We start from the raw sequence: 22,935 nt of genomic DNA, 5'->3' as shown, positions 1-22,935 counted from the left end.
TAAGTAAGCACTTACTTGTGCGTATCTCGTCTCGGAGGCTGTACATACGTACCGACCGAGTCTACTTATGCTTCAAATACTTGGACACCCATGCTATATCGCTATCCCGCTGACTTCTCTGTACTGTCGATGTAGGTTAGGTATGCAGGCAGGCAGGTCAGCAGCAGTATCGGGTTTGGCCTAGGCTACTGCCTACCTACATACCTAGGTAGTACGTCTGAATACAGCCACGGCATGGGATCGGATGGAGGCCACTAAGGCTAAGGTGCTACGAGTCCATGGGGATCCACGGTCTTATTAGATGGCCAGCACAGACCCCATCATCATCGCTTCTCGGCCCAGCTAGCCAAGTACCCAGCCAGCAACCCAGTAGACAGCCCCAGAGCGTCCACCTTTTCCAACCTTCTAAGCCCAAAAAAAAAGTGGACTGGAGGACCGGACGGTTGTACTGTATGTATAGTGGACCCCGTGCTAGCAGTGCTTAGCCCGACGTCGACCTGCAGCAACTGGACGGACCCGCCAGAACAAATCTGGGTAAACTTCTCACTTCTTCCCTTTTCTCTCGATCCTTTTCTCAAAACATCACCGCCCGGTAAAAGGCTTCAATTCCATCATCGTCCTTTCCAATCCCTTCACCCCAACCAACCACCCCCCCCTCCAAACGCCGGCCCGTTTATCCCCCGTTGAGCCCGACCCTCCCACCGCCAGTGGCCTATCCTCACTGTCACCCGGAGGGGACTCTACGTGTCGCATCCACCGAATCCTTCTACTACTAGTTGTCCGTCGCGTCCTGCCGCCGGCCAGCCGCACAAGTCCCACGATATCCCGGCCCTGTCCGTATCGTGTCTGCACTAGGAACCATCCACCGACCTCGACATTCCAATATCATTATTCAATTCATCCGAAGAGGTCGACGGACCGAGAGTACAGATTTTATACCAAAGGTAAACAAAAAAAAAAAGCCTTGCTGATCTCGTCGCAAACCTCCAAGACGCCCATTAACCAAAATCGTATTCCAGTCTGTCCTCGCCTACCTTCCGGCGATCGACCAGCTCAAGTCGATCAGCGACTACTCGTACGCAATTTCTTGCGAGGATCTCTCGCGGAAACGCAAACTCGTGTACCGAAATCGCGCCATAGACCCGTTTACCTTGCCATCGAACATCATTGAAACAAGACTTGCGCGACAGCGCCTTCGATCAAGATGTCTATGTATCCCCACCGCGGGCTTCCGCAGAATGCTGCTCCTCGTCTCAACGAGCTCTTGGATCAGATCCGGTCCGAGTTTGATGCCCAGGTTCGGCTCAATGAAGGGTATGAGCAACAGAGTAAGTCCCATTAACGTGATGAACGCGCCTTACTATGCCGTACCAGCACCCATGCTGACGAGCTGTCTAGTTCAGCAACAAGTTCAAGAAGCTCAGCTGGTCCGCGAAAAGGTCTATCAGCTTGAGCAACAGCATATGACTATAAAACAGAAGTGAGTGACTCAAACGTGGCAAATGACCCTTACGCTCGGCGCTAATACGCGTACAAAAGATATGAAGAGGAAGTTGTGCATTTGCGCCGCCAGCTAGACCAGGCCCGAGGAGGCGCCCCGCAACAAGGCATGCCCGGTCCGCCCCAGCATGGCCCGCCTCCGCCCTCGATCGGGGCCAGTAACAACCTCTTTTCGAGTGTCATGACTGGAGGTAGCCAAACTGGTCTTCCGCCTCAGCCGCCTCCCCAGGAGCAACAGGCACCACCAGGGCCACCCCATCAGATGCAGCCTCCTCCAAGTCTTCAGGGGCCACCTCCCCCACCACCGCCGCCATCGCAGCAGCCCCCTTTCGCGCAGCCTTACCAGCAAGGACCGGCCCCAAATGGCTTCCCCGGCCAGCCTCCTCAGAGCACCGCTAGCCCCGGACCGGGCGCCAAGCGCGCAATCGGAAGACCACCCACTGGTCCAGCAACCCCACAGATCAATACACCTATGCCGTATCCCGGCCCTGGTGCCTCTCCGCAGGTTCAAAACCACCCGACACCTGACCACAGGGGCCCGATGCCTCCCCACCCAGGCCCTGTCGTGAACAATGCTTTGGGGGACCTCACCCTGACCGTCTCCCGGCGCACGTCAAGAAGACACGTGATGACTGGTTTGTCATCTTCAACCAGCAGGTCCCGCGCATGCTGGATGTAGACCTTGTGCACACTCTCGACCACCAGAGCGTCGTGTGCTGCGTCCGTTTCAGCCATGACGGCAAATACGTGGCGACTGGATGTAACAGATCTGCGCAAATCTACGACGTCAACACCGGTGAGAAGGTGTGCGTGCTGCAGGATGAGAATGCCGACATTTCAGGCGATCTGTATATCCGAAGTGTCTGCTTCAGCCCTGACGGCAAAGTACCTCGCCACCGGTGCCGAGGACAAGCTCATTCGTGTCTGGGACATCCAGCAGCGAACCATCAGGAACACTTTCTCGGGTCACGAGCAAGATATCTACTCGCTCGATTTCTCGCGAGATGGCCGTATTATCGCGTCTGGCAGTGGTGATCGAACAGTACGCCTGTGGGATATCGAGACGGGTGGGTCGCTGATGACTCTCAGCATAGAGGATGGAGTCACCACCGTCGCCATTTCCCCCGATACCAAGTATGTTGCGGCCGGCTCTCTGGATAAGAGTGTACGTGTTTGGGACATCCACGCTGGATATCTTCTGGAGCGCCTTGAAGGGCCCGATGGCCACAAGGACAGTGTGTACTCCGTGGCGTTCTCGCCCAACGGAAGGGACCTTGTCAGTGGTAGCTTGGACAAGACCATCAAGATGTGGGAGCTCTCCGCGCCCAGGAACCCCGCGAATGCCCCGGTCAAGGGCGGTAAATGCGTCAAAACATTTGAGGGTCATAGAGTAAGTCTCAAACCTATCTGCCACCCAGGCAACTGAGCCGAGTGATACTAATATTTTGCAGGACTTTGTTCTGTCTGTTGCTTTACTCCTGACAACAACTGGGTACTGTCTGGTTCCAAGGACCGAGGCGTCCAGTTCTGGGATCCCCGCACCGGATTCACACAGCTCATGTTACAAGGACATAAGAACTCTGTCATCTCGGTCGCGCCTAGCCCAGTTGGCGGTTACTCCGCAACCGGCTCTGGTGACATGAGGGCGCGCATCTGGTCATACCGATCCCTGGTTGCCTAGATACCTAATTAGGGACAGGCATATCCGAGCCCTGAGTACGAATATGATTAAGAGGAAAGAGATGGCAGAGCAGCAGATGACATCGGAATTTGAAGATATGACGTGGGAGTGGGTGAAAGATTACATGGTAGGGGAAGGCATGAGGAAGAAAGAGGAAGAGTATTATTGAGCAAGTGCTTATTGAATTCGCAACGATTATACCATACTGATGGACGGTCATACGATGTACAGGGATATTCAGTGTATACTGGACTGGGTTACAGTTTAAACAGCGCATACGCCTCTGTCTAGCCCATTGCCGTCCGAGGGGGCCTACCTGGTATTTACTTGGTACCAATAAGGTGGCGTTTGGCTGTTGAAGGGGCCGCGGGGCTCGAAGGGGCAACGAATGGGTTTGTGTCAACTCGTGTGTCTTGTTTGTTGGTTTGTGCAGATGGGGAGTATTACAATTGATACAAAGCGTGTATGCCCTTAGTAGGCTGGCGTATGGAAGAGAAAGCTGCCCATTGTGATGCCAATCAAGAAGTATACTCTTGGGCGTTGGTAGCAGCGGCAGAAAATCATCCCTTTTCTTCCACAACACATGTTAGTTTAGTAGTCTGATTTATCCGATGCGTGTACCCCCCTGAATTCTCTTAATATACACATAGTTAAAAACCATCTTCTATTCGTCGAACGGAATACTTCGGTGACATAGTGCAGCAAGGAAAGGTTGCTAAGGTACTTTAGACGGTGGTTGATTGTCATGTCTGCATATCCGACCATAGTCATCTGGCCCTCCCCTAAAACAGAGAGCTGAACAGGCTATCAAACTCGTCGCCCTTGGACTTTTTCTTTTCTTCTTTTCCTTCTCCCCCGGTGGTTTTTCTCCATCTTTGAGCTTGGGTTGCCTTGTTGCCGCCCCCTTCTTCGTCTTCCCAGTACTGACCGTCGTCACATCACTGCCAACATCAATATCGGCAGCAAAAGGCTTCCTCTTTTCATTTGCGACATCCTCCTCTCTCGCTTTCTTCCTCCGCTTGGCTTTCTGTGACCTCTCCTTTTCCTCCTCCTCGGTCGGCGAATGGCCGCCCTTTGTGGCGCGGACCGAGTCGCGCGAGATAACTTGGCCTACGTCGTCATCGCCAATCCGGGTAGTGGCCCGGCGTATGGCTACAGAGGCAGGGGCAGAGGCAGAAGACGAAGGCAGTACTGTGGTGGTGTCTTGCGTTACCTCCTTTCCCTTCCCCGTAGTGGTAGCTGCTAACGAAGCAGGAGAAGCAGCTTCTGGGTCAACGGCGGCAACCGATTTCAGCCTCACAGTGACCTCGTCACTCTCGGACGGCGCCTCGCCAACGAGACGCACGCAGGTGCTGTGCAGTTGGGCCAGGGCCCCCGTGAGCACGAGACCTAGCGACGCGAACTGGTTGTCTGCCGCGAGTTGCGAAAATGTTCTTTTATGCTTTCAGTCAGCCAGTATTTCTTGTTTGAGAGGGAGCTCAAACGACAGGACATTCGAAAGAGAATAAATAACTTAACACATCATTCGATCATCTTTTAACTCACAGATAGCACTTGGGCATCAACACATCCCGGAGCCAAAGCGCCCGCACTTCGGCAGGACCGCTACTACCATCGTCGCCTTGGTTTATTGCTGCCGTGGTGCGTTTCCGCTTCTTCGGACGCGCCTTGGCCTGCAGGTCCAGCTCGTCGGCCCATTTGGTCACGTGCCGCCGCAGCATGTTGAAGGAAGCCCACCAGGTCGCGACGCGGTGCTGGTTCTTGTTGCGGTGGTTGAAGCCCGCGAGGAGCGGCTGCAGGGGCCGGATGAGCCGGAGCGTCTCATGGTAGATGTTGCTGCTGTCTGGAATCGGTTGGGTTTTGGCCGTGGTAGACATGATTATTGTTTCTGGCCGTTCACGTCATGTCATGGTTGATCAACGTCAAAACAGGGTATAGGCTGTAGATTGGCAATGGTGGGTCCACGATATCGAGGGTGAGCTTCTGGGTGTTGGTGGATATCGGCCAAATAGAACTGGAAATAGAGATGGACGGAGTTTAGTGTTTAGAGGAGCTTAATCGACTTTGAATTCCGAGATTTTCGGGTGCCGTAAGTCGCCAAAAGTATCCGTCTTTTTTGGGGGCGTGGGTTTTGTGGAGACCTCAAGACGGGGGTAAGGAATAAGGATATCTTCAACTATTCTCGATCGTAGTAATGTGACCAGTTTTAAAGTTTATAGATTGCTACGGTTTTTCTCAACATGTCTAAATCAAGCTGCTATTCCGTCTCGCACATGGACAACAGCAGCCCATGCACTCTTGTCTTCTGTCCCGCATCCAAGAACCTCTGGAGTTCCTCCCTTTACCGCCTGGTGCGACCCAGCAAGCGCCGCACCCAGGATGACGATGCGAGCGCATATAGCATACACCTCTGGCTTGGACGCCCACCCCAGAACGCCATCGTCGGATCCCGCAAGCCGAGCCAAGGTCTGCAGTCCAGCGCTCGTCCACTCCACCAAAGCCTCGAGCACTGCGCTATTTTCGCTGTAGGAAATGCCCCTGAATGCCTCTCTCCACCGCCGCGCCTCGCGGACCTCGTCGATGTAGAGGTTCTGCTCCTCGATCACGAAGAGCGAGTCGTCGAACCGCATGGCCGAAGCAAGCTGCTGTTCGGCCGGCTGCCACTGCCCGAGCACCGTGTCGCTGAGACGGCTGGCCAGGGGGTAGTGGCCCATCATGCGGCAGGCTACCTGAATTCGGAACTCATCGGTAGCGCCGTAGTGCTCCACGAGCCATGCTAGCAGGCGGCGGTTCCCTTCCATAGCGATGACTGATCTCCGGAGAATGGGCTCCGTTGCTGCAGCCGCCACCTCGCGAATCTCTTCGTCATCGTCGTTGAGGGCATCGTACAGAGCCAACAGCCACGGCAAGTGAGCATCGTGCTTGGTATCAAGCCGGACATGTCTGGAAAATGCCCCGAGTGAAAGAGCCGCAGCCATACGGTTGTCGAAGGTCTGAGAGGTAATGAGCATTATGACAATCTCGTATCAAGGGGGTCTGGTTGATCAATACTCACATTGTCAGCAAGTCCAGCACGACTCATCATTTCGCCCCAAGATCTCACCCATTGCTTTTTGTCATCTCCTACAGTCGCTCTAGCGCTCATGACTACAGCAGCCAGTATAGGCCCGCTGCTTTCCACGATAGCATCTGCCAGACCTGGGTTCATTGGTTTGGCCTGCAAGTCGGCCCAAAGTGCGGATATGTCCGCAATGGAAGGTACCAAATCTTCACGCTGGGATGAGAGTAGCACATCCAGATGTTTTGTGATGACCCCCAAAGCGAGCGTACGGAGCTCCGACTCAGTTGACTCCATACATGCCGAGATGCATAGGGTTACAAGGCGTGCGGAAATTTCCACATTGCCCATCGGCGGCGCCTCGTATGCGAGTATCGTCTCCAGTGTATCACAGGCGATGTTTGCGTCGCCGTCCACTAGCCCGCCTAGCCTGAGCTCTTTGGGGCTTTTTGCGCCGCTTGCCACTTGGCGTATGTCGAAGTCGGCAACACACTGCGCTTGTTTTGACCCCAATAGAGCAGAGGCGGTTTTTGCTCTGGAATTGCTGTCGGACGTCAGCAGTACACCTGGTCGGATGAGTCCTGTGCTATCCGTCTCGTCAGGCTGCATTGGAGACTTCAAAGAGTTTATTATCGTAACGATTTCGAAATAACCAGTACGCGCCTCTGCACAAGCATGAAGGCTGCCGTTTGCATGTTGGAGGTCTCCCAAGACTTCCGGTAAGACCTCACGGTGCACTAACACTTATTAGTCGATGCCTTATAAGAGTATTATAGGGTTCGAACTTACGATGCAGTTGCTCGGGCATCACATCCCGCAGTCGCTCGAGAAGGAACTTGAAGGTGAGGAGTGTGCCATGCAGTCGATTGGCAGAGTGTGACTCGCTCAGAAGAACCCGAACAGGTTGGATCCAGTCCGGCTTAAGAGAAACGAGCAGAGGGTACGCGCTGCGATCTCCCTAACATGCCAAAAGCGGCTGTCAAGATAGGATGCTACGAGACCGAAGAGCGTGACCTTGAACTCTTCCGGAGGGCCAGCTCGTCGAATGATGTCCAACGCGGGGAACACCGACTCGGCTGTAACGACGACGCCCTGCGGCGAAGTGCTGGAGGGTTGACCCAACTCGAGGAGGTTCACTATCACTGCCGGGAGATCCTTGTACTTGTGCCAGGCGATTCTCGTTGTGCGTCCATCCCAACCTGCTTCCATGGAGGATTTGCTCTCGTTGGTGCCAAACAAGCAGTCAATAAGACTTCGCAGAAGAATGAGACCACAGTTTCGGATGGCCCATCTGCTCCTATTAGTTGCGTGTATTGTTGGAAACGAAATCGGGAACAACGTACACTTCGGATCTCAAGCTGGTCGCTGCCAATTGCAAAGATTCCGTTAGATACGGCTCTGCTCGCTTGCTGAGGTAGGAGCTCTTGAAGATGTCCTTGATGCAGTTTAGTGCATGGACTTGTGGCAAGTTCGAGCCATCTGTCTGGGAAATCAACGCAGGCTCCTGGGCGATGCTATGCAATCTCTCCATGACGGCGGGAAACGAAGGGTTTTCCGCATTGGCTGAGAGAATGCCCACAATGAGGGCCGGTATGCCCGCGGATCTCCTTGTCGTAGATGCTTGCGAATAAATGCAATAGATGGCACCCTGGTACATATCAGTATATACTTTAAGAGCCCAGGAGGCGAAAATGCTTACCTTGTACCATTGATCTAGGAGAGTCTCGGGCCCCTTTCCAGATGTAGCGTAATGCTTCACTTGTTGGCAACAGCTGGTGAATGTGTGAGTTACGGTAGAAAACGCACCCCATGCCGCAAGTTCGACAGCTCGTCAAAAGTCAAGTTGCCTATAGCATCGAAAGTATTGCTATTCGGGGCGAGCAAGCCAGGTTTGCCCTGGAACGGTGCATTGTTGGCCATGGCCCGAAGTAAATTACTAAGGCCAGTCAGCGATGACACGACAGGAAATCATAACATTGCGCAGGACAAACCTCGATTCGTGGACAGCACGGAAGCTGTAGCTGAGCAAGTCTTTGGTATCCAGGCCGTCCACTTCCTCAAGCTCTTCTGGAAGGTGGCCTTCTGGCGAATCATCACACAATACGTGCCTGACAAGCTGCCAGACTCGGTCACAGCATCTCAAACAACGAGTTTGCAATGCCTCTAGAGCTTGGAGTTCCTTCTGTGTATACTTGGCCTTGGATAGTGCCTCCCAGATGTACCTGTATCCAAAATTAGCAGCGAGCTCAAACCTTGTGCAGAGTTCTCTACTTACCGCAGTGCAGCAAACCCTCCATGGACCGGCGTCTCTAGCACCGCCGCAGCTAAGTCCTTTTCGGCTGACGAAAGCCGTTTTTCCAGGTCGTCGACCACCTTGGCTGGTATAAGCAGCCTATCTTCCACTGTCATGGCCCATTGACTCGACAATTTGTAAAGCCGGGCTACGCCGTCCGAATGATCTGCTCTAGACGTCCTGCTAGCGAGGGCATTGGCTCGCCGACAGAACTCGTCAAGCTCTGAAAAGAAGGACCGAGGAAGACCACGAATAGGAGCATCCGACGACAAGTCCTTCCTGATAAGCGATAGCGTTGCTACAAGGGATGCTGCCGTTTCCCTAACATCGTCGAAAGGATCCATCACCAGATCCAGTACAGCTCGTAGCCAAGTGGTATCTAGGAGAGGGAAAGCCGACTCTACCTGATCACTTTTTGGCAGGTCTCCCTGAAGCACCCCCGAGTTTAAGACAAACTCCATTGCTTTCAAGGAAGTAATGTGACGCTGATAGGACGAGGTAGGTACTAGTTCGTCCTTGAGGAAGCCAACATACCAATTCACAAAATCAACGTGCTCCTTTGTCAGTGCAGCAATTTCATCTGCCGACATCCCCTTTTTGGAGGCCTTCTTCATGGCACGCTCCTTTTCCTTTTGGAGAGACGCAATAGCTCCCATGATTCGTCTTATCATATTCCGCGAATGACCAAGGACGTCGTATCGGAACTTTGCGTCAGTATCGGCATGGAATGCGGGTAAGTGTTTACGGAGCAGGTTGAGTGACGATACTGCGTACGGCCTGGACGTAGACGGCGACGCAATGAGAATTGACACGGCAGAAGAACGCGCCTCATGCGATGAGTGACATAAGATATCTTCTAGGACGTTTGCAGCGAGTTGGGAGTCGGAATCTGAAATCGTCAGCATACAACATCAGAGTAGGGGTGGCGGCAGCAGGGGTTTCATACCATCGCTAGGCTCACCAACGGCACCGACTTTCTTCCCTGCCTCTAGTGCCGCAAGCCAGAGGATTGAGTCTAGACCAAGATCACTGCGATCCTCCGACGTAAGATTCTGCATTGAAAACAGAAGGTCCAGATATTTCATGGCCTGGTCATGGTCTGATTTGAAAATTGGCATGAGCACATATAGCTTAACAACCTCAAGATATTCGACGTTTGCAGCTAGCCCCTGACGCAGGAACTTGTGCCAGGCATCAGGATGGAATTTCAAATCACCTGCCTCATCCCATGGGCATGTGAAAATGGTTACGAGTAGTTTTCCGGCTATAGGCCAGACATACTGTAATTCCATCCACTCGAAAATCTTGGCAATGAAACTCTCCCAGTTGGCAGTCAAACTGCGATGGTTCCGATGCACATCTCGATATATGTCTAGGGCAGCAGGCAAATAGAGCAGCTTCTTTTGAAGAAAATGGTCCAAGGCTGTCATGGCAGACTTCACAGCCGGCCTTGTGGATTGCAAAGTCATCATTTCAACCGTGTCGGTCAGTATTTTTGATTTGATAGTGCCTCCGAGGACCGGATCGGGGTTTTTTGTGATGGCGATGTTCAGGACATCCAGAACCATACGCATAGCGCGATGTTGGTCTTGCTCGTTCCATTCGACGAAGAAGTCGAACAGGTCGATAGAAGTCTTCTCGGCAAAGGCGAAATGATTCAGTTCACTCGAGCTGGATTTGGAGCACTGCTCGACAAAACCGCAGAGCTTGGCGCAGGCATTGCCCGAAGACTGCTTGGGCTTGGATGCGATGTCGAGGAGTCCGCGAAAAACATCCCGGGCCAACCTACCACTTTGTATGAGCAAGCCGCACAAACTACATGGGCAGCAGGGATAAAAAAAAACCTACGCAACATGGACGTCAAGTGGTTGCCCTTCAATGAATGTAACCGCATGCTTCGGGTTGAAAGATGGCTGCCCCAAGTCCGGGAAGCACTTTGTAGTTGCTCCATTGACTGCCATATTGGCTCTTGGTTGGAGGAGCCTCGATGAGATCAGTCTCGGTCACTTATATAAGCTTGTCTCTCGTTATGATGTGGGTGGTTACGATAAGCCTCCCATTCTACTAGGATATGCAGGAGAGGTACCCAAAGGCGTCCCGTAGTCTGAACAAATAGGAGGATCTATCAGAGAATCAAGATCTACTGCCAGTTTCCGCTCAGTGCCGAGTGGAATCCAAGACTGCAAATGGTTCCTCTCAACTCAAGCAAGTGAGGGCGTGAAAAAAAAATAGAATAAATTTAGTAGTATTCCTCAATAAACGGTCTTGGCAGACAGCCCTGGAGGGCAGGCGCCCAGCAAGTGGGTATCCACCTGAATTACCGGTAGTATAATCGCAGGTACGTACTGGTGCAGGTGGCACCCCCCTGTAATGCACGGGCCACTCGAGCATCTGTCCAGTCCTATCGCGGCGTCAGTCTCTAGGTTAAGGTTAGTAGCAGCAATTTTTTTGTTCAGTCAGTCAATTACTTCAAACCTCTCTCGGTGCCCGGGCTGATAGTAGATGCGACATCATCGTCATCACACGATCCTGAACAACAACCCACTCGGCTGACCCAACCAACAACCTCCTAATTGGCAGTTTCATCTTCTATTCTCTATTCTGTAGTTTCTCTTTTCTCTTTGTTAGTCAGTTGCAATGCTCTATCTGGGACCTCTTGACCGGACGCAAGTCCTCGTCTTCCGATCAGCAGCCATCCTCGTCACCCACATCCACCGATACGGCGCCCACAACTACCTTCACGCCGCCGCCTTTCAACCCGACAGAGGCAGATGGCGTCGACTCCTTCCTCAAGAGCTCTGCCTTCGCCGACCCCTCTTTACTACACCCCCTTAGCCGGCCTCAATAAGGAAAGCTTAGAGTACTTGACCTTGGAAGACTCGGCTTTGACAGATCTACCCGGTGCGCAGACGGCCATTCCCTCCCGGGGCTTTAGCGACGATCTCTGCTACGGGACTGGCATCACATACTTGACTGCACTGTCATTAGGAGGAGCCTGGGGTCTGCAGGAAGGTTTGAGGCGATCAGCCGGCCAGCCCCCCAAGTTGCGCCTCAACTCGGTGCTCAACGCCGTCACGCGCCGCGGTCCTTTCCTAGGAAACTGGCCGGTGTCGTCGCCATTACATACAACTGCTTCAACTCCGGTATTGGCTACTTCAGGGGTAAACACGACTCTGCAAACACCGTGGCAGCTGGCGCATTGAGTGGCATGCTCTTCAAGAGTACAAAAGGACTGCGACCCATGATGATCTCGGGCGCAGTCGTCGGTTCCGTAGCTGGCGCCTGGGCTGTAAGCTCTTTCCCTTCCGAAGGCCTATGCCCTCCCAAGTCTAACGCTTTCACAGGTGACAACACGAGTTTTCTTCGTTGGACTCGACCAACAGCACGAACGTCAGCTATAGGTTTCTCCCTAGCACTGGCTTCTGCTAGCCTAAGATCTGCCGCACGTTCTGCGGCAACGCAAACGCTAAATAATGCATGTACGATACGAGGGCTGGTACAATAAAGGCCCGCCCCTCACGATATAATCAGCACGACATCGATGGTATGTCATTTCACGTCGCATAGCGATGAATTAAATATTTCTCCCCTCTGGCTGGACGTTGTTGTATATTAGATGGGCAAAACGCATAGATTACAATCCACGGTAGTGGGTTGCGGAGTGGTAGGCGTTCTAGTCAGCATACGGGGTGGATGGATGATGATCGATTTTGCTACGAGTCGAACAGATCCTGGTTTCTGATGTCCTCGTTGCACCCATGGCCGTGCTTACAGTTCGTCCACTTGCTTCTGTAGGAAGTCCGGCCGAATATGTAAATTACAACACAAGAACCAACGGTAAAATGACCGTACACTCGAATAACAATCTGCCAAGTCTGGAGTGCTGGTAGAATCAAGGCCCTAAATGTTATATGTTAGTTCACCTTGTTTTCAGGCGCGTGAATGTCGTTTCAGTCGAGTGATTCGCTTTGATTCTTTCTTTTCTTCTCGTTTCTTTCCCTTCTACTTAGATGGAAGTATTCAAATTACAGCCTCGAACACGTTGCTCGGAAGGTGAGCCGGACGACACGTACCTTGCTGTTCATTCCAGCATGGAAACTACCCAGTTATTCAGCTGCCAACTATTCCATATTGTTACCACATGTTGTTACCCCGTTGGTATTTACATACCCAGCTATCCCGTTGTCGCTAACGATCTCGTCGCGTGCAGCCGAAAACTAACATTCACTCGCCCGAAAACAACATTGCAGGACATCATGGCACCACTGGCAGCTTCACGGCTGAAGAGAGATCTCATCAACTACCGCCTTCAGTGCTGGTTTGCGAACGCGACGTACACCAAGACCTCAGAAGGGGCGTCTGCGGCATTCTCATTCGATCACACCCCTCAACAGCCAAGCCAAGATGTTGTCTTTCTCTCCACCGAGAACACCGAGTGGTATTTACGAGTGAATCTGTACGATGAGCTCCAGACCGATTCCCTTGAGCCATCGACGAGACAGCACCTTGACGAGTCTTATCATGACCTCAAAGAGACGGTTCGACGTGATCCAGAAGCTGCCATGGCACTAGACGGACTCCTAGATCAAGATATCGAGGACCTCAGTCTTAGCGGGCTCCTCGACATTCAACCACTGGCCGGGCTAAGCCGTACAGAGAAGGTAGGACCGCTCGTTTGCAACAATAAGTTCCACAGTGCTGATCGATAATTTAATAACAGATTCGTCTTCTTGCCCAGTACGAGTTGAGCGTCGGAAATAACGAGGACAAGTTTCCCACGCCTCCCTGGTCGAAGGAGAATGATGGAAATACTACTGGTTGTTGGGGTGGAAGCGGAAAGTAGGTAGATAAAATAAATCGAGAAGTTTGCTATCTGTCTGTGTTAAGTTCCACCGCATGGCAACTGCTACCCTAATTATTGCTGCCTTGATCTGGTACACGCCTGACGACGTGTCGTGATTTGGAAGTTCCCAACTTCAACTTCCTCGATTTCCATTTGCAAGAATCGCAATCCTGCCGACAACACACTCGACGAAAAAATCAAAGTCAAGAAAGAAACACCAAGTAAATCGGTTACGATGTGTTTTCCCTGCTGGCCCGTCAAGGACATCACTCTCGAGGACGATCCTCCAGCACGACGACAGCGACTCTTCCAGTACGTATGGGATGCTGACAAGCGGGAGTGGGTGCCTACCATTGGCCATCGTGTAAGTTACGTGAAGTTCTCTCAGCTTAGCTCATCATAGCCAAGGCCGCGAGCAGATGCAGTTTTTGGAGCGGAGACGTGTGTGACTCGCTCGTGAATGCCTCGTAGAATCAGTGGGTTAGGTCATCTCTAGGAGCCCCCAACAGCCCAAGATTCTCTCCTATCGCTTTGCCACAGCTGGGGAGTTCAAGAAAAGCCCAGTGGGCCCCCTAATGTACTTCGATCCTCTTACTCACCTGCCCTTGGCCTCCACACCTTACCTTGCACATCATACAAACTCGTCGGATCTCGTCCTCGTCCCTTTCCTTGTTCCCGACCGCAGACGATCTCCAGACGAGACAACATAGCCTCCTCAACGCCAGATCCTATCCCTTAAACCCATAATCTTGTTCCTTTGCAATGGGTGTCGGATCGCAACCCTCCGAGAAGAAGGCGATGAAGGCCACTGTCGAGAACGAGATCCCCGTACGCCAGCCAGCTCCGAAGGCCCAAGAGAGCCAGCAACCCGGAGGACAGCCCCAGAACAGCCGGCCCAGCCGGCTCAGCAGCAGACCGGAGAAAGCAGCAGCTCCGGCCTTCAGAATGCCGGTCCCGGCTTTAATCACCAGGTGACCAACACTCCCGAGGGCCTTAGGGTCAATGGCATCACCCCTCGTTCGGACAGCAGCCGAACATTCACCAGATTCCAGGACAACAGAATTGTACTCACTCTCAATCGGGCCCCACCTTAGCAGTTCCCTTTTCTTATAATAACCTCCCAGGCTTCCACAATTTCGGCGACCTTCCTTCCTCCAACGCAACCTTTCTCCACAGCCACAACCTGCATCACAACAACAACTTTGGTTTCAGTGGCCAGCCTTTCCTTGCAAACACTCATTATTTCTCTTCCTTTGTAAGACACCCTTCGATCTTACTCGCAGACATGGCAGACTACGGTACTGGTAGCATGCCCAACACAGGCCAGCACTTCCAACCACCTGTGCCTGACACCACCTATGGTCCAATCCGCCACACCTACTACCCGCGTTCCGACTGTGTTCATCATGTCATGATGGGCAACCCTGTTATGTCTGGTAACAACCAGTCTGCTCCTTGCGCGTGCCAAGCCCAGTTGGGTGCCATGCCCCAAGTGGTTCATCAGGTTGCTGCTGGTTTCCCCCACGGCAACCGTGTTCCCTACTATGCAAGTTATTGTCACCCCCAACTCGCCGCATTCACTCCTGAAGTCGCCGCATTCACTCAAGTCGACGCACAGCCTATTCATACATTTAGTTGATACATGCAGAATCGTGATCGAATGAGCTGATGTTTGATGGCTCATTCGATTTATCCCATCCCTCCCCGCTTTCGCCATCCCATATCAGTCCCAGGTGCTTCATCACTCAACCACCACCTTCATCTCACCTGCCCAACCCAATGGTTGCAGGTTTTCATCTCATTGCTGCCGTGTCCAACTCTTTGATTATGCTCATTATCTTGAGATAAAACATATGCTAACTCGATACTTGGTTGAACAGGTCGTTCCTGGTGCTTCAACTGCCCCCCACCCTGTCGGCGCTGTCGGCGCTGGCTACAACTATGCGCACCACCAGCCTACTATTATTCAGACAGGCCATGCCGTTCAGCCTATCGGCGGTGCTGGAGGTCAGCCCTTCTACCCACATGGTTTCGCTGGTCCTTCTGGCCAGCCCATGCAGGCCCAGCCTGCCATGATGCCTGGAGGTATGCCTGGAGGTATGTCGGCTGGTGGTCCTGGAATGGGCTTTCCTGTCAGCGGCCAGGGTCCCGTCTTCATAGGTAATGCTGCTTCTGGATTCATTCCTCCTGGCTCTCTGCCTGATGTTATGGGGGTTGGCAAAACCGTGAGTGAGACGCAGGCTGAGCAAATGCAGTCCGCCCATGATCAGGGTGCCTTAGAGCCCCAGGACTTCAAGCCGGCAGATGATGATCCCTCTCGCATGTACTTCTGTCGCGAACTGGACGGCAACTGGATCCTGCGAAACCGCTACACTCTGGACAACATCCCGATTCGCTGGTATGTCACTACCAGTGGAGTCTTCTATGCAGTCCGCCTTGAGGAATAGAGGCCATGCGCTTCGGTAAGTGACTTAACAAAGGTAAGGAAACTGCCCTTCTGACCTCAAATAAACAGACACACCCTATCTTGTGGTTCTGGCTCTTGGGTCTTTCGACGTTGAGCTCTCGGTGATTGCTACTCGGTGACTCCTACTCGGCGACTCCTATGTAACTCTGCGACAGTTTCGCGGCGATTCTCATCTGACATCGCGATATTTCCCTATTTCTCTTCTGTACATGGTGAGTGAAGATTGCCATTATTCCCTGGTAGGGACATGCTAACAACCACAGATACCCCAAGGAGGGTTCTGATCGTTGCCAAGACCCAAAGGAGAACACCGATCATCCATTCATGACGTCTGTCTTTCGTAAGTGAGATTCACAATAAGAGGATTGGATTGGATGAAATCAGCTGACATGCCTGCATCACAGGAGCCTTTCATACGCCTACGTCTCGACCCCTGAACTTCGACTTACTAGAACGCGTGCGAGCATTCGGAGGACGATGGAAAGATTGGTTGGAACGGTTGTACTCGGGTGGCGAAACATGACGACCCCCCTCCCTTTGCGTTGCATTTCATTTGGTTTTCCTTCATTTCCTTCTTTCTCCATGCCGGAGTGACGAGGCCGTCGTCGATCACATTAGTAGTGGGACATCTCATTGCTATGTTCCCATCACGGGAGTAGTGATAGCCCTTGGCCTGTTGATGGCTAAGGGTAGACGCACCGTACTGTGTCACTCGGTGATATGGACACATCAGAAATATGCGTTGCGTTTTCTTTCCCTTTTTCTTACATATCCGTGCCTCTGTCCCAGCATAAGGGCCGAGGGTGCATTTCTCAATGTGCCCTACTTGTTGCCTGGACAAGCATGATGTGCACTCACAGTTTCTTTCCTAGCCTAGTTTCCTTCTTCCTCGTCGCACAGTCGCATAGGACAACAATGGAATCATTTCTGCATTCTTTCTGGGTCGAGGTGAAAGGTGAATGAAAATGCATCCGCGGTCTTGTAAAGTAAAGAAGCCAGACACCCTCCGGCTATAGCGGATATAGCGATGACACTAACAAGGAACCCCCTGTTGTTGCTGATGTGGGGTTGCAATGACCTACTCTTTATGGAAAGCGCCAACCAATCCCATCTCCCACATTTGGCCTGTTGCTTATCTTCCAGAGGTTCCTCCTCCCCGAACTCCGAGAAAATAAATAGTATGTATGCGGAGGCAAGCCAGGGTTCTCTCATGTCTTACTGGCTGCTGATGAAAAGCCAGTAAATGATTTTGTGGATCAAGAATACAATGATTAAGTTACCTAGCTGGGATAGAACCATAGCCCCCAGCAGCAGGAACAGCCTGCATACCTTATTATATGTAGTGCTTATCGAGGATATAGGGCAAGGCGGGAATGATGCTCAGCTGGGACGGGAGAGTACGATCACTTTTTTTCTTCTTTTACCTTAAATATCAACCTTTCCTGGCAATGCTTGGCCCTCGGTTCTTCGTGTATACCTACATATATTGGGTGACAACTGGATTGTCTAGCAAACGTGCATCCATTCCGTCCGATCATCCGTATCACCGTGACCAGTATGAGGCACTTCGGTAGTCTTGTTCTTTTGGGCTTGGCCGTTGGTATTCCCAGCTGTCTTGCGTGTGGTGGCTGCTACGGCCCGACCAGCCATGTCGAGCACGTCCGCCACGTCAAGAGAATTCAGCCCGGTGCACCAAATGCGACGTACGGCCCTACCCGAGCTTTGGAATGGGGTCAGGTGAACTTCCTTCATACGGTACGGTCTCGGCAATATCCCGAAGAAAAGCTGCATCGAGCTCGACAAGCTAACGTTCCTACAGACCGACACGCACGGGTGGCTGGAAGGCCATCTGAAAGAGGGAAACTATGGTGCCGACTGGGGCGACGTCGTCTCCTTCACAAACCATTTAAAGCACCAGGCTGGCAACATGGGCGTCGACTTGCTTCTCTTCGATACTGGTCAGTCAATCTGTCCAAGTTACCAAGATCGAGAAGCCCGTAGATCTGACTTTAGACAGGCGATCTTCACGATGGGAACGGATTGTCCGATGCCACAACTCCTGACGCTGAGATCTCCATGAAGATTTTTGAGAGGCTCAATTACGATCTCTTAACCATCGGGAACCATGAACTATACCTTGCCGAAGTAGCCTATCAGACCTTCGATGGGATAGCCAAGCTATGGTGAGTGACAGGCTGCAACTGGAAGGCGTCGCGATTATGAGACCTTTGAAGAACTACATGTTAACATATAAAAAATAGGGGTGATAAATACTTGACTTCCAATGTCCAGATCCTCAACCCCAGTACCAACGAATTCGAGTACATTGGCAAGCAGTATAAGTACTTCACTACGCAACATGGCCTTCGTATCATGGCTTTTGGCATCCTCTTCGACTTCACAGGTTAGCAGTTCTCATGTCACGACCGCTGGATCAGGAGACTAAAAGCTGCAGGAAACACAAACGTCACCAAGGTCACCAAAGCAAAGGAAATGGTTGCCCAGGATTGGTTCAAGCAAGCTCTTAACTCAACAGAGCCGATCGATATGTTCTTGCTGCTCGGCCACAACGCAGTGAGATCGTCGATGGGCGGCACTTTCGGTGTCATCCATGACGCAATTCGCCAAGATCACCCGCGTACTCCCATTCAGATCTTTGGTGGACATACTCACATTCGTGATTTTGCGGTTTTGGACGAGAGTAGCACTGCTCTCGAGTCAGGTTTGCCGGCCTTCTACCCCGGGTTTCCGACCTCATTTCTGACAATAATACAGGTCGATACTGCGAGACTCTGGGTTGGGTATCCATGAGTGGATTTAGCAAATGCAACAGTGCCTGGACCGGCATCTCCCCCAATCCTCGAGGTGTGCCAAATCCTACTCGCAAGGCCACTGCCAACTCTACTTCCCCGTTCGTGTACTCGCGGAGATACCTGGATTGGAACCGTGCCACCTTTGAGTTCCATGCTTTGGGCAACCAGGATGACGAGGAGTTCGACTACAACAGCGGTCTGACGACGACGGCGGAAATCACCAAATCTCGCAATCAGCTGAAATTGGCCGAGGTATATGGCTGCACGCCCAAGGACTATTGCATGACTTGCGCGCCGTTCGATAGCCCCGACAATATCTTCCTTTTGCTGTCGCAAGCACTGGCCGAAGTCGTAGTCAACGAGACGAGGAAGGATATCCCACGCTACATCATCTCAAACACTGGTGGGATTCGTTTCGACATGCACAAAGGTCCCTTCACGTATGATGACTTCTTCATCGTGTCGCCATTCCGTGACGCCTTGTTCTACATCCCCGAAGTGCCCTGCAGCAAGGCAGCCACACTCCTCGACAAGCTGAACAAAGCAGGTGCCAGTCAGAAGCGCAACATTGGATCCATGCGTGTAGAGCGCGACATCTGCGTCGACCCCATCGTCGCACCTCTCGTGACTGAGAGACGAGTCCAGCCACGATCACGCCTTTGACGCCGTCACAAGGCGCCAAGTAGTTGATCTGGTACCCGGATACACCACATCAGACGACTTTGGGACCGACGGCGACGATACCATGCACAGCCGAATCCCCAACTATAGCATCCCTGACTTCTTCCAGGGTGTGGCCGGCTTCGGGGCCGAAGGCTGCACCGATACCGCCGATGTAGTTTTTGTTGACTTGTAAGTAACCAACCGACCTTTGCCTCCAGCTTCTCTCCCTCCTTGAAGCGAGGCATGCAAGGCTAACAGAAGGCGTAGCATCGAAAGCGACGTGCTAGCCATCCTCGGCTCGGACTATAGCAGCAGCGATGTTACCTACTACATTAGCTCAAACTACACGACGCAGGACTACTTGCCGCAGTTCATCAAGCAGTCGGACGCCTTCCAGGCTGGGCTGCCCAACTGCACCATTGCCTAGTTTGGTCATGTACAAGGGGATATGGGACAGTAATATGTAATCAAATAATTGAATCAGAAGATTGGGAAACGGAAAAGGAAGAAGAAGAAGAAAAAGCCTTCCAAGATCGAAAGCCAAAAATCGTCCATCCCATATTGAAGGTGTATCACATCCTGTTTGATATTCTCAGCTGGAGAGTCGTTTTGATAGGTGCATTATCTTCGACTCCTTCCTGTTCCGTACTATTCGGTCTTGGCTCCGTTCCCAAGCGGGATGGTATCTAGCCAAGCCATCTTGTGTCTCCTATATTGGACGGCCGCTGCAGTGCTCTCCGCCGGGTCATAGAGCGGACAGCCGGACCAGTTATTTTCTTGTATTATGCCTTTTCCGGCTTTCTGCCAACCATCACCAGGCTCCCAAGAAAGGCGCCAAGTTGCCATACTTGCATCAAATGGTCTGGTGCCCATTGGGGGATTCCACCACTGCTCTCCATTTCATTTTCGCCTGCTTGGGTCCTCACCCTCAAAGGCTGCTACTGGCCGAGAGGCCCTTCCAACCCAGAGGTCGACAGCTAACTGGTCTAGACCAAAATCCCAGTCAAAAGAAGGTATGTATAAAGATGTCCCGTGCCCGAAGATCTTTACCCCAGGAATAGTGCCCCACATCGTTGTCTCTAGCCCTTAACTTGAATCATTCATCATACGGAGTATACCACATAGCAATAAGAGGTTGGCCTAAGTAAACACCCCTGGAACAACATGAAGGCAATCACGGCTCTCGGCTTACTCGCCGCCGCGACCAACGCCCACTGTACGTATACATCTTTAATTTCAGTACTCCTGGGGCAATATCTACGAGATTTTTATACATGTTGTGCCGTGTGGTGATTAAGCAGGGAGGAGGGTGTAGAAGGAAAAGGAGTTCACTAAAAGTGGAGGACCGGATGGCTCAGCATGTAAATCATTTCCAACTGACTTCAAGCCCCGTTCCGTCCCCTAAGACACCTTCCCCGGGCCTCATCTACAACGGCAAGACCGAGGCCGACTGGTCCTTCGTGCGCGAGACGACCAACAAGTACTCGCACGGCCCCGTGCAAGACGTGAGCGACGCCCAGCTGCGCTGCTACACGGCGGGGGCCAGGTCGCCGGGGGCCGCCGGCACCAAGGCCGTCCAGGCGGGCGACACGGTCGGCTTCCGCGTCGACACCGACCTGGGCCACCCGGGCCCCCTGCAGTTCTACATGGCCAAGGCCCCCGCGGGCGCCACGGCCGAGTCCTTCGACGGCGCCGACAACGTCTGGTTCAAGATCTACCAGGACGGGCCCAGCTTCGCCGGGGGGGCAGGTCACTTGGCCCTCGGCGGGTAAGAGGGAGGTCGGCGTGCAGATCCCCAGGTGCTTGCCCGACGGGTACTACCTCCTTCGCGTCGAGCACATTGCGCTGCACAGCGCCGGATCGGTGGACGGGGCACAGGTATGTCGTCGGTCTACTACTAATTACTCGTGCCAAGAACCTCTTGTTCTTGGAGAGACGAGGAGGCAGTGGTACACACAAGCAACTAACGATATACGTTTGCTGACACGTCTTATCTGCGCTCTAGTTCTACATCGGATGTGCCCAACTCCACGTCACGGGCGGTACCGGCACGGTGACGCCCTCCGGCGTCTCATTCCCCGGCGCGTACAAGGCAACTGACCGTAAGTTCACTGCTATACGCCCCGCTGCTTCTGCTCTTGATAAACTAGCGCGACAACGTTTTAACACTTTATTGTTCTTTTTTTCTGTCTCTAGCCGGTATCCTCTTCCAGCTATATTGGCCTGTTCCTACCAGCTATACCAACCCTGGTCCTAGCCCCATGACCTGCTAGAATGCCTACAGTACATATCTTTTGACCAAAGTGCGTCGAGTGCCGGTGAGGAACACTGGCCTGCGATAGTCAGCTGCATACCTATCAAATATATAGTGTAGACGATAGGTTAGTTGGTTCACATACCTTCCTTCGACGATAGGGGTAGGGACCTGGGTCCTGGGTGGTTCGGACTTAGGACGGATACCGTCACCCTTGCATACAATAATTGTCAGGAACAGACTGGAAGTATATAGCTTTGATCTGCCTATACTTATCGATCAAGTTTTTACACGCAAAATTCCTACCATTGCTCCTTTCTTTTAAGATATGTTTCTATCAACTTTCCCTTATCCGCAGCACGCAGATTCGAGACGAGCAGCGGTGTTTGCTCATTAAATATACCGGTTTTAATTCCATATCGAGTGGCACCTTGAGGCTGGTTGCATACACCTTTTCTCTCCTTCCGTCGGATGGACCAGCCGACTCATCTCTTTTCATCCGGTCACCTAACGCTTCCGGAATTGCAAGACACGCGTATGCTTCTCAGCCCGTTCCTCTGTCTTCGCCAAGAACCAACCAGTTTTCAGCATCGTGCCCTCCATATCCGTCTCCCAGCCCTGTCTAACATTCCCAAACGGAGCGTAGGACTTTATCGGCCTCGTCGTCGCCGCCGCGGCTGCCATGCACATGCTGCATGCTTATATGCCGCAGGCATGGAAAAACAGTCCTAAGCCGCAGTCCGAGGTGAGGCGGTCGGGGGATCTGTAAGCATACTCGTCGGCAGTAGCAGGGAAGTCGGAGCAGTCCCACCCGAGAGCAGCACGCCTGATCAAGCTGGCGTTTTGGGTGCCGATGGTCTGGAGGAGACTAGTGATGCTACGTGGTGAACGGCAAATGTATAGAGTGTTCTCCCCCGTACATGATACTGACTGCCTCGGCATGGACAAGCTTGCTTGTACGCAGGAGGGAAACGGCAAGGGGTCTTGTCCCCCAAAGAGGCACCTTTCTGGAGCTGAATCCTGCTGGCCACAAAAAGAATTCCGAGTTGAGGGGGCTCAGTATTTCCGATACTAATGAGAAAAGGAATGCCTTCATTAGCCCTGAGACGTGAATCACAATTTTGATAGGGAAATCTGTTCTGCACTTGCTATTATATTTCTGACTTCGGCAGGGAGCTTGAACTACCCGAGACCTCTTTGGTCTCATTCATGGTAGATATAGATGGCTTATATGGAGAGTAATACAAGATTTGTGTAGATTGCAAGGAATGTATGAACAAAAACAGCAATTTATGTTGTCGTGCGAGGCGACGGAACAGCTGCAAAGTAATTGTGTACGTGGAAGGCTGACCCTCTCGGTTCA

The 22,935-nt window shown here is 52.4% G+C and overlaps 8 protein-coding genes across 8 annotated transcripts; 6 read left to right on the top strand and 2 right to left on the bottom strand.

Moving 5' to 3' along the window:
- Window positions 1-1,204: 1,204 nt before the first annotated feature.
- Window positions 1,205-3,181, top strand: PG994_010977 (WD domain- g-beta repeat domain-containing protein; the record flags this gene model as incomplete). The annotated part of the gene is made up of 6 exons (XM_066862386.1): window positions 1,205-1,328; window positions 1,375-1,480; window positions 1,540-2,135; window positions 2,180-2,296; window positions 2,361-2,890; window positions 3,011-3,181. The coding sequence occupies 6 exons, from the start codon at window positions 1,205-1,207 to the stop codon at window positions 3,179-3,181; spliced, it is 1,644 nt and encodes a 547-aa protein (XP_066711496.1).
- Window positions 3,182-3,896: 715 nt separating this feature from the next.
- PG994_010976 (uncharacterized protein) lies at window positions 3,897-5,058 on the bottom strand (the record flags this gene model as incomplete). The annotated part of the gene is made up of 2 exons (XM_066862385.1): window positions 3,897-4,614; window positions 4,727-5,058. The coding sequence occupies 2 exons, from the start codon at window positions 5,056-5,058 to the stop codon at window positions 3,897-3,899; spliced, it is 1,050 nt and encodes a 349-aa protein (XP_066711495.1).
- A 372-nt stretch (window positions 5,059-5,430) lies between these two features.
- PG994_010975 (uncharacterized protein) lies at window positions 5,431-10,493 on the bottom strand (the record flags this gene model as incomplete). The annotated part of the gene is made up of 11 exons (XM_066862384.1): window positions 5,431-6,174; window positions 6,237-6,976; window positions 7,029-7,158; window positions 7,203-7,536; window positions 7,583-7,887; window positions 7,939-8,011; window positions 8,065-8,175; window positions 8,231-8,461; window positions 8,515-9,421; window positions 9,479-10,317; window positions 10,381-10,493. The coding sequence occupies 11 exons, from the start codon at window positions 10,491-10,493 to the stop codon at window positions 5,431-5,433; spliced, it is 4,527 nt and encodes a 1,508-aa protein (XP_066711494.1).
- Window positions 10,494-11,169: 676 nt separating this feature from the next.
- Window positions 11,170-11,933, top strand: PG994_010974 (uncharacterized protein; the record flags this gene model as incomplete). The annotated part of the gene is made up of 4 exons (XM_066862383.1): window positions 11,170-11,308; window positions 11,368-11,693; window positions 11,753-11,821; window positions 11,877-11,933. The coding sequence occupies 4 exons, from the start codon at window positions 11,170-11,172 to the stop codon at window positions 11,931-11,933; spliced, it is 591 nt and encodes a 196-aa protein (XP_066711493.1).
- Window positions 11,934-12,788: 855 nt separating this feature from the next.
- PG994_010973 (uncharacterized protein) lies at window positions 12,789-13,375 on the top strand (the record flags this gene model as incomplete). Its single annotated transcript, XM_066862382.1, has 2 exons — window positions 12,789-13,193; window positions 13,253-13,375. The coding sequence occupies 2 exons, from the start codon at window positions 12,789-12,791 to the stop codon at window positions 13,373-13,375; spliced, it is 528 nt and encodes a 175-aa protein (XP_066711492.1).
- Window positions 13,376-13,610: 235 nt separating this feature from the next.
- PG994_010972 (uncharacterized protein) lies at window positions 13,611-13,846 on the top strand (the record flags this gene model as incomplete). The annotated part of the gene is made up of 2 exons (XM_066862381.1): window positions 13,611-13,739; window positions 13,769-13,846. The coding sequence occupies 2 exons, from the start codon at window positions 13,611-13,613 to the stop codon at window positions 13,844-13,846; spliced, it is 207 nt and encodes a 68-aa protein (XP_066711491.1).
- Window positions 13,847-14,137: 291 nt separating this feature from the next.
- Window positions 14,138-15,822, top strand: PG994_010971 (uncharacterized protein; the record flags this gene model as incomplete). Its single annotated transcript, XM_066862380.1, has 3 exons — window positions 14,138-14,326; window positions 14,373-14,909; window positions 15,256-15,822. 3 exons carry the CDS (start codon window positions 14,138-14,140, stop codon window positions 15,820-15,822), a joined length of 1,293 nt encoding a protein of 430 aa, XP_066711490.1.
- Window positions 15,823-17,490: 1,668 nt separating this feature from the next.
- Window positions 17,491-19,745, top strand: PG994_010970 (Ser/Thr protein phosphatase family; the record flags this gene model as incomplete). Its single annotated transcript, XM_066862379.1, has 8 exons — window positions 17,491-17,574; window positions 17,662-17,800; window positions 17,860-18,025; window positions 18,104-18,246; window positions 18,298-18,564; window positions 18,618-19,267; window positions 19,296-19,507; window positions 19,586-19,745. 8 exons carry the CDS (start codon window positions 17,491-17,493, stop codon window positions 19,743-19,745), a joined length of 1,821 nt encoding a protein of 606 aa, XP_066711489.1.
- Window positions 19,746-22,935: the final 3,190 nt, after the last annotated feature.

This window comes from Apiospora phragmitis (genome assembly GCF_038363925.1).
Source record: "Apiospora phragmitis strain CBS 135458 chromosome Unknown utg000010l:1.0-9815664.0:1.0-9183399.0, whole genome shotgun sequence".
In the NCBI taxonomy this organism is placed as follows: Eukaryota; Fungi; Ascomycota; class Sordariomycetes; order Amphisphaeriales; family Apiosporaceae; genus Apiospora; species Apiospora phragmitis.
The sequence above is the reverse complement of the archived record's forward strand: the minus strand, read 5'-3'. Positions and strand labels throughout refer to the sequence as shown.